We start from the raw sequence: 17,186 nt of genomic DNA on the forward strand, positions 1-17,186 counted from the left end.
CCCGGCCTGTTTCACTTGTTTGCACCATAGCATTCTAGCCACTGAAGGAGCCCAGCGCATCTCCAGGGTGATCGCGCGCTCCGGAAACGTAAACTCCGAACTGAGCATGCGCCAGGCGCAGAGGGCCAGGCCTCACGGACCACCGACTCACGCAGGCCCCACCTCCACCGCGCTCCGTCCCGCCCCCTCAAGGCCAGGTTAATAGTCGCACGCTGTACCCACAGCTGCAGCTGCCGCTCGGACGCCGTTCGGTAAGGCTCGGTTGCGGGAACGGAGGATGGCCCCCAAACTCGCGGACTCTGTGGAGCGACTCCGCGCCGCCGGCAACGAGAGCTTCCGCAACGGCCAGTTCGCTGAGGCCGCCACGTTCTACAGCCGCGCGCTGCGGGTGTTGCAGGAGCAAGGTACGACCCTGATCCCCCATTTTCCCCGCCAGCGCTGCTCCTCTCTCCCGCCCTCCCCCCCCACTCTGATCACAACTACCCGGACCTCGCGCTGTCCCTTTCTTGTGGGACCTGCCTTCCCTGCAAGCCGACTTCCCCCGCCAGGCCCGCCCACCACCCTTCCCGCCCATTCCCCCACTTGGGGCATCCTTCCAGAAACTTCCTTGGCCCTTTCTTTCCGCCTTTAAAAATTTTTTTTTTAATGTTTTATTACTGGTTCTTTTTCACTTAATGACTTATCAGAAACGTATTTCTGTATTAATAAATATTTTATCACCTTTTCATTGTGGTAAATCCACAACATTAAAATTATCATCTTAGCCATTTTTAAGTGTCGAGTTGAGTAGTGACAAGTATAAACTGTCCACGTTGTTGTGTGCAGCAGATCTCTAGAACTTTATCGCCTTGCAATCCTGAAACTCAGTAAACACTAACTCCGCTTCCCTTCACCCTCGGTGTCCACCTTCGTACTTCTGTATCTATTATTTTGGCCACTTTAAATCTTTGAAATGAGTGAGATCATATAGTATCTATCTGTTGTGACTGGCTTATTTCTTATTTCCCTTAGAATAATGTCCATGAGGACATTTTAAACTATGTTGTGGCATGTGACAGGATTTTTTTTCTTTTTTAAGGCTGCATAATACTCCATCGCATGGATATACCAGATTTTTTTACCCATTTATCTGTTGATGGACATTTTTTTTATTTTATTTTATTTTTTGTATTTTTCTGAAGCTGGAAACAGGGAGAGACAGTCAGACAGACTCTCGCATGCGCCTGACCGGGATCCACCCGGCACGCCCACCAGGGGGCGACGCTCTGCCCACCAGGGGGCGATGCTCTGCCCCTCCGGGGCGTCGCTCTGCCGCGACCAGAGCCACTCTAGCGCCTGGGGCAGAGGCCAAGGAGCCATCCCCAGCGCCCGGGCCATCTTTGCTCCAATGGAGCCTTGGCAGCGGGAGGGGAAGAGAGAGACAGAGAGGAAGGAGGGGGGGGGGTGGAGAAGCAAATGGGCGCTTCTCCTATGTGCCCTGGCCGGAATCGAACCGGATCCCCCGCACGCCAGGCCGACGCTCTACCACTGAGCCAACCGGCCAGGGCCTGTTGATGGACATTTGAATTGCTTCCACTCTTAGCTGTTGTGGATAATGCTCACCCACAGTGCACAATGGCTCCAACTTCTCAGGGTTGTTACCAGCACTTACTTTCTGTTCTTTTGATTGTGGCCATCCTGATAGGTATGAGCTACCTGCTTCCTAATTGTCCTTTTGGCCCCTATCCTGTTATTTGATCCTCATGCTGATCCCTGAGGATAATATGTAGCTCAAACTACCTTCTCCTCAACCATTCATTCTTCAATTTAAATTAATATTTGTTTAACACATGTACAGACAAGTGTATAACAAGACAGAGAAGGTCCTTTCGATGATTATTCTTGTTTTTTTTTTTTGGGGGGGGGGGTTGATCTCAAACCATAAAACCTGTCTAATAATAAATAAGGGTATGTAGAAGACAAACATGGTAATGTGATAGAGAGTTGACTAGGAAACTCCATTAGAATGGGGGGAGGTCAAGGACAACTCTGAAGTGTCACTTCTTTGAAGAAGTGACATTTGAGATGTCTGAATGATGAGAAGAAGAAAAGTGCACAAAGTTTTGGACATTTCAGGTGGAAGGAACTGTAATCACAGGCATACTTCATTTTATTGTGCTTCTCTTTATTATGCCTCACAGATGTTGTTTTTTTTACAAATGGAAGACAAGATCTTCCACCAGCAAAAAGGTCAGGTTACAGGCATCTCTGTTCCCTTTTACCAAAGCCCAGAGAACTCAGTGTGAAATGCACTTCGCGTTCCAAGGCATCCATTTCCCAACTTGCTGATCTCACACTTTCTGCTTCCACCTGGGCAGGTCCTGCAGACCCTGAAGAAGAAAGTGTTCTCTACTCCAACCGCGCAGCGTGCCACTTGAAGGATGGGAACTGCAGCGACTGCATCCAAGATTGCACTTCGTAAGTGGTCAAGGGGAACTCTGGGGGTGCCTGAGGGGTTCAGGAGAGGAATCTGGGTTTATCTGGCCTGTTTCTTCTTCGGACTGATCCCACCAGTTTACATCTGTGATGGATACTAGAAAGTGTCACCAGGTCACTGAGAATAGGAGGCTCTACTTGGTCTTTGTGGCTCCTGTCTTGTGTCTTTGGAGTCTTGGCTCTGCAGCTGTAAAAGAAGTAGGGTGGGCACTTCCAGGTGAAACTTAAATTATGGGATTTGAGATCTGGGGATGAGGGAGAGTTGTAGACTAATGACTGGCTTGCTAGGGTTTTTTTCTGGGATGAGTCTGTGTGAGAGGAAGGGAGAGAAAGAAAGAGAGAGGGAGAGGTTAACAGCCAGGAAAGAAGCAAGGAGAAAGCAGAAAATGGTATCCATCGATGACCAGGTATAGAGAACATGAAACAATTTTTCATACTTCTTTTTCTTCAAGCAAGTCTGATATTGCCTTCTTTCATCATCACTAAAGTAGTATGCATACCTGAATGTGTTCTTAGATCTGATAGCCTGTACTACTGTTTTAGATTCATGCCCTGGTGATAGATGGTAGTGGCATAGGTGGAATTCAAACACCACTCCATCTGATTTCAAGCCTCTGTGGTATTCCTTTGGGACCACAACTCTGGAAACACATAAAAGCATAAAAGCTACAAGGCACTTGTTCTTGATTTTGGGGGGAATTGCAACTATGAAAATTGATGCATGTGCATACAAATTTCATAATATTAGTGACTATCCATTTCCCTTTTCTGCTTCAGTCTAAGTTGAAAAGATTATCTTACAAGGTTTATAGATGAGCCCGCCTCAAGGGAGCTGCGGGCGGAGCCTGGTGACAGCAGCTGATGACATTTCTGTCTCCCACTCTAGAGCACTGGCCTTGGTTCCCTTCAGCATGAAGCCCTTGCTGCGGCGAGCATCAGCCTACGAGGCTCTGGAGAAGTATCCGCTGGCCTATGTTGACTACAAGATTGTGCTGCAGATTGATGGCAGTGTGAGGTCAGCCTTGGAAGGTGTCAACAGGTGAGCCTGAGGCACTGCGGGCACTCCCTCTGGATCTCCCTGCCCTCTGTCATTGGCTGGGAACTAACCCCTGAGCATCTTCCAGCAGGTCCCTTTGGAATAGGTTTAGAAATTTCTCATGACCTAGTGTGAAGGTGTGGAAGGAGAATTTGCTGTCCCATTTGGTAGGTGTTTAAGGGGTCAGGATTACTGTACTGAGTTTTTGTTTTGTTTTTCCCTAGGTGCTCAGATTCATTCAAACAGTGGTAATTTGTTGAGCTCTATTTAAGGTGTTGTGCCAGGGTTAGTGGGAATACGAAAACAAAAGGAAGTACAGACTCCACTTGCCTTAGAGCTAGCAGAGGGGAAAGGAAGGCTCAAGCATAAACAGCTCAGATAAGCAGTCATGGGTATATTGTTGTGCATATGGTTCAAAATGTTGTACTATGACATGTCATGGCCCTCAGCAGTTGACATGTCGTGATGTCCTCATTTGGGTGACTGATCGTGTTTCCTTTGCATGAGCTGCTAGAAAGCCAGACACCACACTAGTAGCAAAGCCTTGTGAGGGTTTCATGGTATATATTTGTGCATCATTTCTGGCTGGATTTGCATTTCACCTTGAACTCTCTGCCTCCTTTTCAGTTCTAACGTTAAACAAAATCTACCACTTATGTGCCTAACTTTGCACTAGGGCCAGGGCTGATGCTGGAGACATACCTCTTTCTTCCCTAGTAGAGCTCATGGGGAGCTCTATCTATCTGTGGTCTCATGGAGAACACCCGTCAGAACCAGGGAACAGATGACGCAGCACAGAGGCAGTAGGAGCAGAGAGGAGGCCCCTAACCAGCTAGAGGCAGGCCAGAGAGGGTTTCCGGGGAGGTGAGCTGAGACAGAGGTGAGTAGAGGTCTGGGGCCAAAGGCCAGCAAGGAGAAAAAGCAACCTGCACAAGAGTGAGCAAGTGTGATGCACTATGGAAATTGTGAGAAGTCTATTTCACGTGGTGCTGCAGGCAAGGAGCTCCGCTCGGGACAGGTGGTGAGGCCAGATCACACGGGGCCTGGTGTTCAGGCGCTTGGGCTCGATTCAAGCACAGCGAGGCACCATGATGGGGCCTTAGGCAGGGGGGCAACGTGAGCAGACTTGAAAGAGAAGTTCACTGGCTGCCCTGTGGAAGGATGACGTGAAAGACCGGACTGGAAAGGGGGCAGGCAATAATCCAGAAGAGCTCATGGAGACCGTGGTAGAGGGCAGTGGGACCCCCCGGGGCATAGAGGTAGTATTTCAATAAGTTTTGGTGGTTGAGGGATGGGGAGAAGGGAAAAACAGAGGAGATATCCAAGTGGTTGACATGTTGAGTTGAAGGTGATTTGGGGGCATGAAACTAGAGGGGTGAGAAGGCAGTGGGTGTTTACATGTGTTTGGAGCAAAGGAGAAAAATACAGGCCAGACATACAGGTTGGGGGGTTATAGGCATAGAGGTGGTCTGAAATGATGGAAGAAAAGACCACTACAGCAAGTGTGTAGGGCGAAATGGATGGAGCTTTGAGAAATTCCAGCATTTTAGGGACTTACAGAGGGACAGCAGCTGGAGCAATAGGAGGAAACTTGAAGCTTTTGGTGTCACAAGGGAAGGAATATTTCCAGAAGGGCAAAGATGTCATTCATGTCAGGTGTCCCAGTGAGCTTAAGCAGACGAAGGGTTCAGGAATAAAGTCACTGGTGATTCTGATAGAAGCAGGTCAGTGGGGTCAGACACTATGGGAGTGGTTTCAAGAAGTCTGGCTGTGAGGACAGAGGGTTGTCACTGTGATGGCAGAGGGACGTCCAGGAGGGTTTTATTAAGTGCCGATAGTTGGAGTGAGTGGAGAGAAACAGTGAAGTCCCGGAGACGGAGATGCTGGCCGAGTGTGGCCCTTGAGAGGCCTGGGAAGAGATGGGGTCCGAGCGTAGGTGGAGGCGTTGGCCTTGTCAGTTCTTCTGTTGTGACAAAAGAAATAGGAGGGTTGGGTGCCCATGCAGGTACGCTTGTATTTGGGGTATGAGGAAGTTTGTTTGCTCTAGATGAAGAGGAGGGTTAGGGAGCAGAGTTGGGGCTAGAGGTTTGAAATACTCACAAAAATTAGGGGATATTTCAAAATGTGAAGTGATAAAAAAGAAGCATTTGATTTGTTTTATTAAACAAGAACATCAAAAAAGCAAACAAGTCAAAGAAAGTTGTTCAGTTATGCAAATGAGCCTAACCAGGCGGTGGCGCAGTGGATAGAGCATCGAACTGGGATGCGGAGACCGAGGTTCAAGACCCCGAGGTCACCAGCTTGAGCACGGGCTTATCTGGTTTGACCAAAGCTCACCAGCTTGGACCCAAGGTCGCTGGCTTGAGCAAGGGTTTACTCAGTCTGCTGAAGGCCCACGGTCAAGGCACATATGAGAAAGCAATCAATGAACAACTAAGGTTTCGCAATAAAAAACTGATGATTGGCCCTGGCCGGTTGGCTCAGCGGTAGAGCGTCGGCCTAGCGTGCGGAGGACCCAGGTTCGATTCCCGGCCAGGGCACACAGGAGAAGCGCCCATTTGCTTCTCCACCCCTCCGCCGCGCTTTCCTCTCTGTCTCTCTCTTCCCCTCCCGCAGCCAAGGCTCCATTGGAGCAAAGATGGCCCGGGCGCTGGGGATGGCTCTGTGGCCTCTGCCTCAGGCGCTAGACTGGCTCAGGTCGCAACATGGCGACGCCCAGGATGGGCAGAGCATCGCCCCATGGTGGGCGTGCCGAGTGGATCCCGGTCGGGCGCATGCGGGAGTCTGTCTGTCTCTCCCTGTTTCCAGCTTCAGAAAAATGAAAAAAAAAAAAAACAAAAAAACAAAAACTGATGATTGATGCTTCTCATCTCTCCTTTCCTGTCTGTCTATCCCTCTCTCTGACTCTCTCTCTGTCTCTGTTTTAAAAAAAAAAAAAAAAAAAAAAAAAGCAAATGTGATGAAAACCAACTTTTATTTCATTGATGAAAATGCACTCTACAAAAGGCTAAAGGTACTGGAGTTCCCTGATCCCATAATTTTTGTGAACAGTATAGCTAGGCTGATCAGAAAAACAGCTTTGGGGGCTTTGAGACCATGAATTTGTAGTGGTATCATCATTGTATTGTTTTCATTCTATATCGTAGGAACATGGTTGTAAAAGCAGAAAAAGCACACAGTTGGCTTTATTCACTCATTCAATACGTACTTATTGGATCTTGGTGCCAGGTAATGATGTGTTAGGTGCTAGATTTCAGCTGACAAATCAGATATGGTCACTGAACAACATTTTGAGCAAGTTAGCTGGGCCTAGAGGTGGGACTGGGGACAGGGAATTGGGGGAGATTGTTCCAGGAAGAGGACAGCCACGTGCACAGGCTTGAACATAGGCTCAAGCATGAATGTGGCATCTGATGAAGATGGACAGGTGGAGGGGACCAGATCGCAGCCCTAGGGAAACGGGAACCACTGAAGGACTTTAACATTGGAGAATGACATGATGAGATTTGTATTTTTAAAACATCTCTGAGCATTAATCAAATCAAATGTCAAGTGCTTGCATGGCTTTATAATAGCTTCATTAAGGAAATATAAAACATGGTCTTTTCCTAGTGAATGTGCCGTCCTTTGGGGTTAAGGTAAGGTTTATGTAGACCCTTAACAAGAAATAGATCATCACTTTGAAAGTAGAATGTGACCAGATGAGGGCCAAGCAGGCAGGGAGCATCATGATTGTGGCTGAACTGAGACTTATATAGGTGTCAGACTCCTGTGCCTTTCCTCTGCCTGTCAGGAGGATATAAGGAGATGATTCAACTCAGGAAAAAATAATAACTCTGACTCTCAGACACTGCCTTGGGGTTTATGAGAAGAGAAGCTTCTTGACCCAGCCGGAAACCTCCCTGTATGCTTTGTTTCCAGAATGACCAGAGCGCTCATGGACTCACTTGGGCCCGAGTGGCGCCTGAAGCTCCCCTCTATCCCCTTGGTGCCTGTTTCAGCTCAGAAGAGGTGGGATTCCTTGCCTCCGGAAAACCACAGAGAGTCAGCTAAAAGTAAACCCAAAGAAACCACAACTGCCAAGAGCAGAGGTAAGCTGTGACTTATCCTCAGTTTTGCGATTTCCCCGTAGCCACTTTCTCTAGAGCAAGCCTTTAAAAATTGGCCTCATTTAAGCTGAGTTATAAAATAATATTAAAACAAAAAAGTCTTACCCTCTTAGAGACTGTCTCGATCTACATTGAGGGTTGTGAGCAAAGCCCCTCCACTGTAAGAATTGTTGAACTCCTAGCCTGGCGTGTAGGTATATGGTGTTAGTTTCCTTCTCTCTTCTGGCAGCATTTGGGATGTATCGTATTGGACACTTTGGTTGCAGGAACACAAAACTCACCATGGTGAATAATGAAGAGATTTTAGTGGCTCATATAATTGAAAAGTCCAGAGTTCAGGTTCAGGGGAAGTTGCCCAGCAGCTCACTGCTAGCAGGCTCTGACTCCATTTCTCAATACTCTCCGCTCTCTCCTCTGGTGTGGGCTTCAGGCACACTTCCCTCTTGGCAATAAAATAGCCACAGCAGTCCCTGGCCTCACATCCATAGACCGTGGCTCATGACTCAGAGGAAGAGGAAAACTTTACCTTTTTTCTGTGAGGGTTTCTTTCCCCCAAATCTTTAACTCACATATTTTCAGTTTATTCTGGCCCATTTGGTCATGGACTATTCCCTGAACCAGTCACTGTGACCAAGGCCTGAAATTTTGGGTTGAGCTCAGCCCTGAGCCATCTGCCCTACTCTACAGATAGAGGGTGATAACTTCCCCAGGAACATGAGCCCTGTGCAAGCCCCTGGGGAGGAGAAACGAGAGAAGGGAGAGCACAGGCAGGTAGCCCTACACAGGGGACAGTCCACCTTGACTGGAAACTAAGAGGCCATTCTTCAGGGGGCCCACTGGACACTGATAGTGCTCCAGGGGAATTCCCAGCTAAGCAAGTAGGTGCTGAGGGTAGGTGGTGCATGCAGGGGGTCAGAGCGAGAGCCTCCGTGGATGGCAGGAATTATTCCTTTCCCAGGAGGAACCTGTGTGGCCGTAGGTAGCATTCAGTCTGGTTTGTGGGAGCCAGGTAACTGGTCCCCACTCTTCCCTGGACTGGAATTGTGGGGTGCTGAGGAACTAGATGGCTTCAGTGCAGCTACCACTTATTTCATTCTTTCAGAGATACTGAGCCGTGTGTGTTCCAGGCCCTGTGCTGAGCAGTGTGACACAGACCGGATGGGCGGTCTTAGCCCTCAGAAGCTCTCAGTCTGATGGGAGACTGAGAAACACAGCGTTTGAAAATGCAGGAGGAAGAACAAGTGCTTAAGAGTCTTTAGTATTTGGGGAGTTCAGAATCAGAATTGATGTGTGCTTGGGGGCATCAGGGAAAGGCTCACAGAGGAGGTGGCAGTAGAGGTGACAGGTTGAGCTGCGCCTTAAAAGGTGCATTCTTGGCCCTGGCCAGCTAGTTCAGCGGTAGAACATCAGCCTGGCGTTTGAAAGTCCCGGGTTCAATTCCCAGACAGGGCACACAGGAGAAGTGCCCATCTGCTTCTCCACCCTTCCCCCTCTACTTTCTCTCTGTCTCTCTCTTCCCCTCCTGCAGCCAAGGATCCATTGGAGCAAAGTTGGCCCGGTTGCTGAGGACAGCTCCATGGCCTCCGCCTCAGGCACTAGAATAGCTCTGATTGCAATGGAGCAACACCCCAGATGGGCAGAGCATCGCCCCCTGGTGGGCATGCCGGGTGGATCCCAGTCAGGCGCATGCAGGAGTCTGTCTCTCTCCCTCCCTGCTTTTTTTTTTTTTTTTTTTAATTTTACTTATTTACTTATTTTTTACAGAGACAGAGAGTGAGTCAGAGAGAGGGATAGACAGGGACAGACAGACAGGAACAGAGAGAGATGAGAAGCATCAATCATTAGTTTTTCATTGCGCGTTGCAACACCTTGGTTGTTCATTGATTGCTTTCTCATATGTGCCTTGACCACGGGCCTTCAGCAGCCGCGCTCAAGCTGGTGAGCTCAGGGTCTCGAACCTGGGTCTTCCGCATCCCAGCCCGACGCTCTATCCACTGCGCCACCGCCTGGTCAGGCCCTCCCTGCTTTTAACTTCAGGGAAAAAAAAATTTTTTTAAAAGGCGCATTCTGGCCTGACCTGTGGTGGTGCAGTGGATAAAGCATCTACCTGGAAATGCTGAGGTCGCCGGTTCAAAACCCTGGGCTTGCCTGGTCAAGGCACATATGGGAGTTGATGCTTCTAGCTCCTCCCCCCTTCTCTCTCTCTGTCTCTCCCCCTCCTCTCTAAAATGAATAAAAAAAAAATTGCCCACCTTAAAAAAAAAAAAAGGCACATTCTTCCTGTGGGAAAGGGAAAAGGGGTGGAAATTCTTGGCAGAGAGTTAATGAAGATACGGGGTGCTGCTGGTGAGCAGCAGGAGTTAGCAGGACTAGTACGCAGTGCATTGCAGAGCCAGGTAAAATGAGGAGCTACGTACATTGCAGTCTACTGGCTCTGCTTAGAGAAGCCCATGCTCCTGTGCACAAGGAGACGCGTAAGAGCAGGGGTCCCCAAACCTTTTACACAGGGGGCCAGTTCACTGTTCCTCAGACCGTTAGAGGGCCGGACTATAAAAAAAACTATGAACAAATCCCTATGCACACTGCACATATCTTATTTTAAGGTAAAAAAAAGAAAACGGGAACAAATACAATATTTAAAATAAAGAACAAGTAAATTTAAATCAACAAACTAACCAATATTTCAATGAGAACTATGGGCCTGCTTTTGGCTAATGAGATGGTCAATGTACGGTTCCATATTTGTCACTGCTAGCCGTAACAAATGATATGACGCGCTTCCAGAGCCATGACGCAAACATCCCGCTTCAGCAGAAGTAGTACTGTACGTGAGCGACGCCGCGCTTTGCGGTGCCGTCACATACAGTACTCCAGGAGCACAAGATGCATCACTGACCACCAATGAAAGAGATGCCCCTTCCAGAAGTGCAGCAGGTGCTGGATAAATGGCCTCAGGGGGCCGCAGTTTGGGGACCCCTGTGTAAGAGTGTTCACAGCAAAATGTTTATTCCTTTTTGTTTGTTTGTTTATTTTTTTACAGAGACAGAGAGTGAGTCAGAGAGAAGGATAGACAGGGACAGACAGGAACGAAGAGAGATGAGAAGCATCAATCATTATTTTTTTGTTGCACATTGCGACACCTTAGTTGTTCATTGATTGCTTTCTCATACGTGCCTTGACCGCACGCCTTCAGCAGACCGAGTAACCCCTTGCTGGAGCCAGTGATCTTGGGTTCAAGCTGGTGGGCTTTTTGCTCTAACCAGATGAGCCGCGCTCAAGCTGGCGACCTCGGGGTCTCGAACCTGGGTCCTCTGCATCCCAGTCCGATGCTCTATCCACTGCGCCACCGCCTGGTCAGGCCACAGCAAAATGTTTATAATAGCAAAAAACAAACCTGAAGCCCGGGCAGGTGGCGCAGTGGATAGAGCATTGTCCTGGAGTGCCGAGGTCACTAGTTCAAGCCCCGGCCAGGGCACATATGAGAAGCAATCAATGGCACAACTAAGTGGAACAAGTTGATGCTTCTCTCTCTCTTCCCTTCTCTTCCTCTCTCTCCCTCCCTCTCCCTCCTCTCTCTCTTCCTTCCCATCTGTCTTTCTCTCTTTCTCCTCTCCCCCCCTCTTTTCCTCTCTCAAAACAAAACAGAACTGGAAATAACACAAGTCTCCATAAATAGGGGAACAGAAAACCAATTGTATGACAGCAGGGAGAATGGATGAACTACTATAGGTACACCTACCAACACAGATCTGTCTCAGTAATGATTTTGAGGGGAAAAAGAAAACAAGATCACAGGAGAATATGTGGAATTATTTGGTCCTTTCATAAAGCTCAAAAATAAACAGTGGTTTATAGAAACTATTGTACGTAGTAAACTACCAGAAAGAAAAAGGGAAGGATGCACACAGTGGGGAGAATGGTTTCTTTCTGGGTGGGTTGATTTGGAGAAGGGCCCTCAGGCCTGCAAATGTCCTCGAAAATGTTCTTTTTTTTTTTTTTTTAATTTTTTTATTTTATTTTATTTATTCATTTTTAGAGAGGACAGAGAGAGGGAGAGAGAGAGAGAGAGAAGGGGGGAGGAGCTAGAAGCATCAACTCCCATATGTGCCTTGACCAGGCAAGCCCAGGGTTTCGAACCGGCGACCTCAGCATTTCCAGGTCGACGCTTTATCCACTGCACCACCACAGGTCAGGCGAAAATGTTCTTTTCTTAAGGTGAGGGATGAGTGCCAGGGTGTTTTACTCCTAAAACCGTACCTTTGTCATAAATACTTAGTTTATATAGTTGTATTTTTTTGTTGTTTGTTTTTTTCAGAAACAGAGAGAGAGGGATAGATAGGGACAGACAGATAGGAACAGAGAGAGATGAGAAGCATCAATCATTAGTTTTTTGTTGTGACACCTTAGTTCATTGATTTCTCATATGTGCCTTGACCATGGGGCTACAGCAGACCGAGTAACCCCTTGCTCGAGCCAGTGACCTTGGGTCCAAGCTGGTGAGCTTTGGTCAAACCAGATGAGCCCGCGCTCAAGCTGGCGACCTCGGGGTCTCGAACCTGGGTCCTCCGAATCCCAGTCTAACCCTCTATCCACTGTGCCACCGCCTGGTCAGGCTAGTTTATATAGTTTTTAAAAATTAAAAAAGGTGATATGGGAGCTGGGGCTAGAACATGAATTCCAGCCTGAAGCCAGGTTGAGCAGCTTGGATTTCACCTTCTCTCCTGTTTCCCCTCAAAAGCTGAGCAGACGGTGGAGGGAGGGGGATCCTCACAGGCTTGGACCAGAACAGTGATGAGGAAGCCCGGGGGCTACACCCTTTCTTTACCAGATGCAAGTTTATTTAAATAATTAATTCTCCTGCTTAAGTTCATAGGGGGTCCTGCACTTTCTTGTGGAGTCTCAGCTTTCCTCCTGACAACAGCCCTGTGTAGAGTGTGTAGAGTAGGTGTCGCCCCCACTGGATTGGTGAGGACGTTGAGGCCAGCAGAGAAGGTAGGGGTAGGTCACACAAGATCTTCCAGCTCCAGTGGCAGTGCCAGGGCTGGAACTCAGGTTGCTTTTTATCATGTGTAGGTTACTGTGTGCAGGTATGTTTGAATCAGGAGTCCCCACCCTCTTCTGAATGAAACACCACGTTTAATTCCCCAGAAGCCATTGATTGGGGGAACTATTGATCAGGAAGGACCCTTGACGACAGTGTAGGGCACCTCTGGGGAGAGGGCTGCAGTCAGCTAGAAGAGATGATGTCAATGAGGCCTCATGGTCTCCGCTGGGCACCTGCTCCATGGTTCTTTCCTCTTCTGAATTTGCATCTAGTGCCTTCTGGGGATGTGGAGAGAGCCAGAGTTCTGAAGGAAGAAGGCAATGAGCTTGTAAAGAAGGGAAACCATAAGAAAGCTATTGAGAAGTACAGTGAAAGCCTCTCGCTTAGTAACCTGGAATCCGCCACGTACAGCAACAGGTACCTTCCCCACAGCCACTGGTCTGGGGGATTTCAGGACATTGGCTCTACCGTTCCGTAATGTTCTCTTGGACTATGGTGGGCTCTTCTTCTCAGCACTTAGTCAATATGTTACAGCTCAGAACGCGCATTCACACTCATTTTGGTTACCGTGAGGCAGGCGTTGCCAATAGCATTCACTCTCTTAGAGGGATAGAAACTGAGGGAAGCCAAGGGGAGCCTGGGCTCTGTTAGCTCCCCTCCCCAGAACTTTCATTAACCACCCCAATCAGCAACGCTGTCTTGCTACACAGAAACACCCAGCACAAGTCTTGCACCCCTTCCCTGCTCGTGCCCATGGCTTCTCCAAGACCCTCCTGTTAGAAATTTTGGCCCTGAACACAGGGCAGACCCAGGGTATGGAGTAATCACCTGGCCTGGGAGCAAGAGACAGGGCAGTCTAGCCTGAGGGGTTAGACTCCTGGCAGTGTAGAAGGCCCTGCGCCACGTTACACTTTAGTTCAGAGAGCTTGGATCTGCTGTCCACTCACCGTTCCTAATCTAAATGTTTCAGATTTTAGTAAGGTAGTATGGTCCACATACTGAATCACGTAACATTTACGGTCTGGGACAGCTCGTGAAGTTAATTGTTAGCATTTCCGTGGCAAAACATAAGGAAATTCCACATTAACATGGGGTAGTATGAGGAAAGAACAGTTTCATGTCAGTTCGGGTCAGGGTTTACTGCCTAATGAGTTGAAAAGAGAACTTCTAGATTTAAAGCTTCAGTTTTGGACCTGTGGTCTGCTGGCTTAGCAGACCAGGGAGCCTCGGCCTGCCTGGGAACAGGAGGGCCATACACTTGTTCCGGGTTCGTGCAGCAGCAGCTTCTGAGCCCTCTCTCTCTGGGCCTCCGGCCTTGCTAACCTCAAGTTGCTGGAGACCTCTTAACCCAGGGGTCGGGAACCTTTTTGGCTAAAAGAGAGCCATGAATGCCACATATTTTAAAATATAATTTCATGAGAGCCGTACAACAACCCATTTATGTTACGCATTATCCAATAAAAATTTGGTGTTGTCCCAGAGGACAGCTGTGATTGGCTCCAGCCACCCGCAACCATGAACATGAGCGGTAGGAAATGAATGGATTGTAATACATGAGAATGTTTTATATTTTTAACATTTTTTTTTTTTTTTAAAGATTTGTCTGCGAGCCAGATGCAGCCATCAAAAGAGCCACATCTGGCTCGCAAGCCATAGGTTCCCGACCTGTCATAACCCATTTTCCTGGATCGTTGTCATGTTTTGGGACAATGCTTTGCTTTGTTTAAATACTGTTTTTCATACAAGTGTGCCTGTGCCACGCTGGTGTAATTACTGTTGCTTTATGCTATCTGTAGGACTGGTCTTGCCCCCTTCTCAATCACAGCATCCCTGGCTCTCTTCCCAGATCTGCTCTGCTAGCTAAACTTTAAAGTCATTTTGACACATTACAAAAAGCATCTTGTTGGGCTTTTGGTTGTGGTTATGTTGAATTTATCAATTAACTTAGAGGGCTGATAACTTGACACAAAACTGCGATTTCCACCCATTGAGGCTGAAATTGTACCACATGCTGGATGCCGTTTGCTGCTCCGCCTCATGCGTATGCATCAGCGTGGACCCGTGCATCGTCCTGGGCTCGCTTCCACTCTCTCAGTGCAGGTGATACCCCTGGATATCACTGCTCAGGTACTCGGCACCCACACTTACCAGGCCCTGCATGGGCCTCCAGACTCATTTAATCAATTCTTCAAGTTAGGTCATGGTCCCATTTTACCTGTGAGAAAACAGGTTCGGAAAGATGAATTAACAAGCACTGAAGGAAACAACTCAGGCAAGGTAGAGCCGTGATTGAAGCCAGGTCTTTGTCACTCCAAAGCTTGGGTTCCTTTTCACTCATGCATGTTGTCTCTCAGACAGCTTTGTAATGAAAAATAAATTAGGTACACCTAACTAAGTGACTACTCTGCACCCACTCAGAACGATGAGGTGGAACAGATGGACTTACGTACTGAGCTCCAGGACATCTGTTTTAGAGACCGTCTTTGGCGAAAGGACTGGAATTGAGTGAGGAACACACACACACACACACACACACACACACACACACACTCCTCATAGCTGCAGAGTGGTTTGTGCGTATGTGCATGACTTATTTTTCCCAACATTTAAAAAATTTTAAATATAAATTGAAAGATTTTTTTCACTGAACACCTATATACCTATCATCCAAATTCATAATGAACATTTTGTTATTTGGCTTTATCACTATTTAGCCATCTATCACTCTGTCTTATTTCTGATGCATTTCAAAGTTGCAGACACCATTACGTCTTACCCCTAACATGTCAGCATGCATAGCGGTAGCTGAAGTCCAGTAGTTAGGTATTTTGTTTTCTTTTTAAGCAGGTTAACTTTTTAATCTGTCACAGGGAAGGGTCTTAGGAAGCGTTTTCTTTGCTTGAAAGAGCACAGAGTGGGAACGTGAGGTAGACGAAATGCGGGACTCGGTGAGGTCAGGGTCTGGAGGCAGGAGGACCTGGGTTGAGTCCCAGGTCTGCCCTCAGCAGTGGTAGACCCTTCAGCAGGTCGCTTCACCCCTCCGAGCCAGCGTTCCCACCTGTGAAAAGAGCCAAGGTGGTTGTGAGGATGGACGAAGGTGTAAAGTAAGCAGCATAGAGTAGATCTGCACATCAGGATGACTCCTCAGGCTGCCTCACAGCTCTGGGGGGCCCCTAAGAAGCGCCTGAGACCTCTGGCACGGTCTCGTCCTGCCAGAGCCCTCTGCTATTTGGTCCTGAAGCAGTACAAGGAAGCGGTGAAGGACTGCACAGAGGCCCTCAGGCTGGATGGGAGGAACGTGAAGGCATTTTACAGACGTGCTCAAGCCTATAAGGCACTCAAGGTAAGAGGACCCTGACCGGAGGCACCAGCTGAGCTACAGACATCCGTGCCTGCAGTGGCGCTTCCAGAGCACAGGCAAGGGGAGGTGGTGCTGGCCGTGTTGCTTCGCCTTCGGGGCCTAGGGCAGCTCAGGTCGGGCCTGCTGCTGGCTTTGAAAAGCCTCTGCTGTCGCAGCAGCTGTCCCCACCCACACCTGACCTCCCCTTGGTCACGGCACCATTCCCATACCCTCCTCTCTTCTCTTAGGACTACAAATCCAGCATTGCAGACATCAACAGCCTCTTAAAAATTGAGCCCAGGAACGGCCCTGCAAAGAAGTTGCAGCAAGAAGTGAACCAGAATTTTAAAAACCCTAAAGGGCAGCAGGAAACCTCTGCCAGACGACCATCCTCTGTGCCTGCTCCTGGGACCCCGCGCGCCCAGAGCGAGCTCTGAAGCACCTTCCTCTGCCCCTTGGAGAGGTAGAGGCCTCCCACCCCTTAAGAGGCTTGGTTCAAATTAAGCTCAGTTTAGCCAAAAACCAGACACTGTTTTGCTGGAAAGGTCCCCTGCTCTGCTCAAGCCGTTCTCCATTCCCCCTGCCTTGGACAGCTAGCGGATCATGCAAGCAGGTCCTCAGCAGCAAAGCGCTGGGCTCTGTGCTTGCCCTAAGCATGCTACTCCCTGAGTGCTGCCCTCCGAGCCTCACCAGACCCACCTCGGTGTGGTTGATCAGAGCACATTGAGCTGGGCATGGAGGGGGGCCCAGGACTGGAAAACCCTGGCCCACTGGCACCTAAAGCAGCCTGTTGAGCTGGTTCTCCAGGGCTGCCATCCTGCCCTGTCCTTGGCATGTCCCAAGTTCTGAGCTCCAGCCCCTTTTGGCCAGGCCCCACTTTGGTAGGGATGCAGACTTCCGACCCTTGGATGGCTTTGTGTCTCTGTGCTTCCTCCTGTGTGGAAGTGCTTAAGCTGTTTCAGGAGCCTGGAGGTGTGGCCACTCTTGAAGGTAGGTGGCAAGAATGGCCTCTTTGAAGTCAGTGTCCTTGTGTTCTGGGCAGGGACTTGCCTTTTGACCCCAACAGTGGCCCCCTCCAGGCTTATTTCTTTGTTATGTGAAGTTAATTTGAACTGAACTGACTCCAATTTTGTTGAACTGTGTGCTTAAGCAATTACATTAAACATCTTTCTTCTACATAAA

At 48.6% G+C, this 17,186-nt stretch overlaps 1 protein-coding gene across 1 annotated transcript; it reads left to right on the forward strand.

The window, feature by feature from the left end:
* Positions 1 to 17,186, forward strand: TOMM34 (translocase of outer mitochondrial membrane 34). The gene is made up of 7 exons (XM_066387703.1): positions 1 to 404; positions 2,358 to 2,457; positions 3,362 to 3,514; positions 7,433 to 7,602; positions 12,937 to 13,081; positions 15,881 to 16,007; positions 16,253 to 17,186. The coding sequence occupies exons 1-7, from the start codon at positions 278 to 280 to the stop codon at positions 16,439 to 16,441; spliced, it is 1,011 nt and encodes a 336-aa protein (XP_066243800.1). The 5' UTR covers positions 1 to 277; the 3' UTR covers positions 16,442 to 17,186.

Source organism: Saccopteryx leptura, chromosome 5 (genome assembly GCF_036850995.1).
Source record: "Saccopteryx leptura isolate mSacLep1 chromosome 5, mSacLep1_pri_phased_curated, whole genome shotgun sequence".
NCBI lineage: Eukaryota > Metazoa > Chordata > Mammalia > Chiroptera > Emballonuridae > Saccopteryx > Saccopteryx leptura.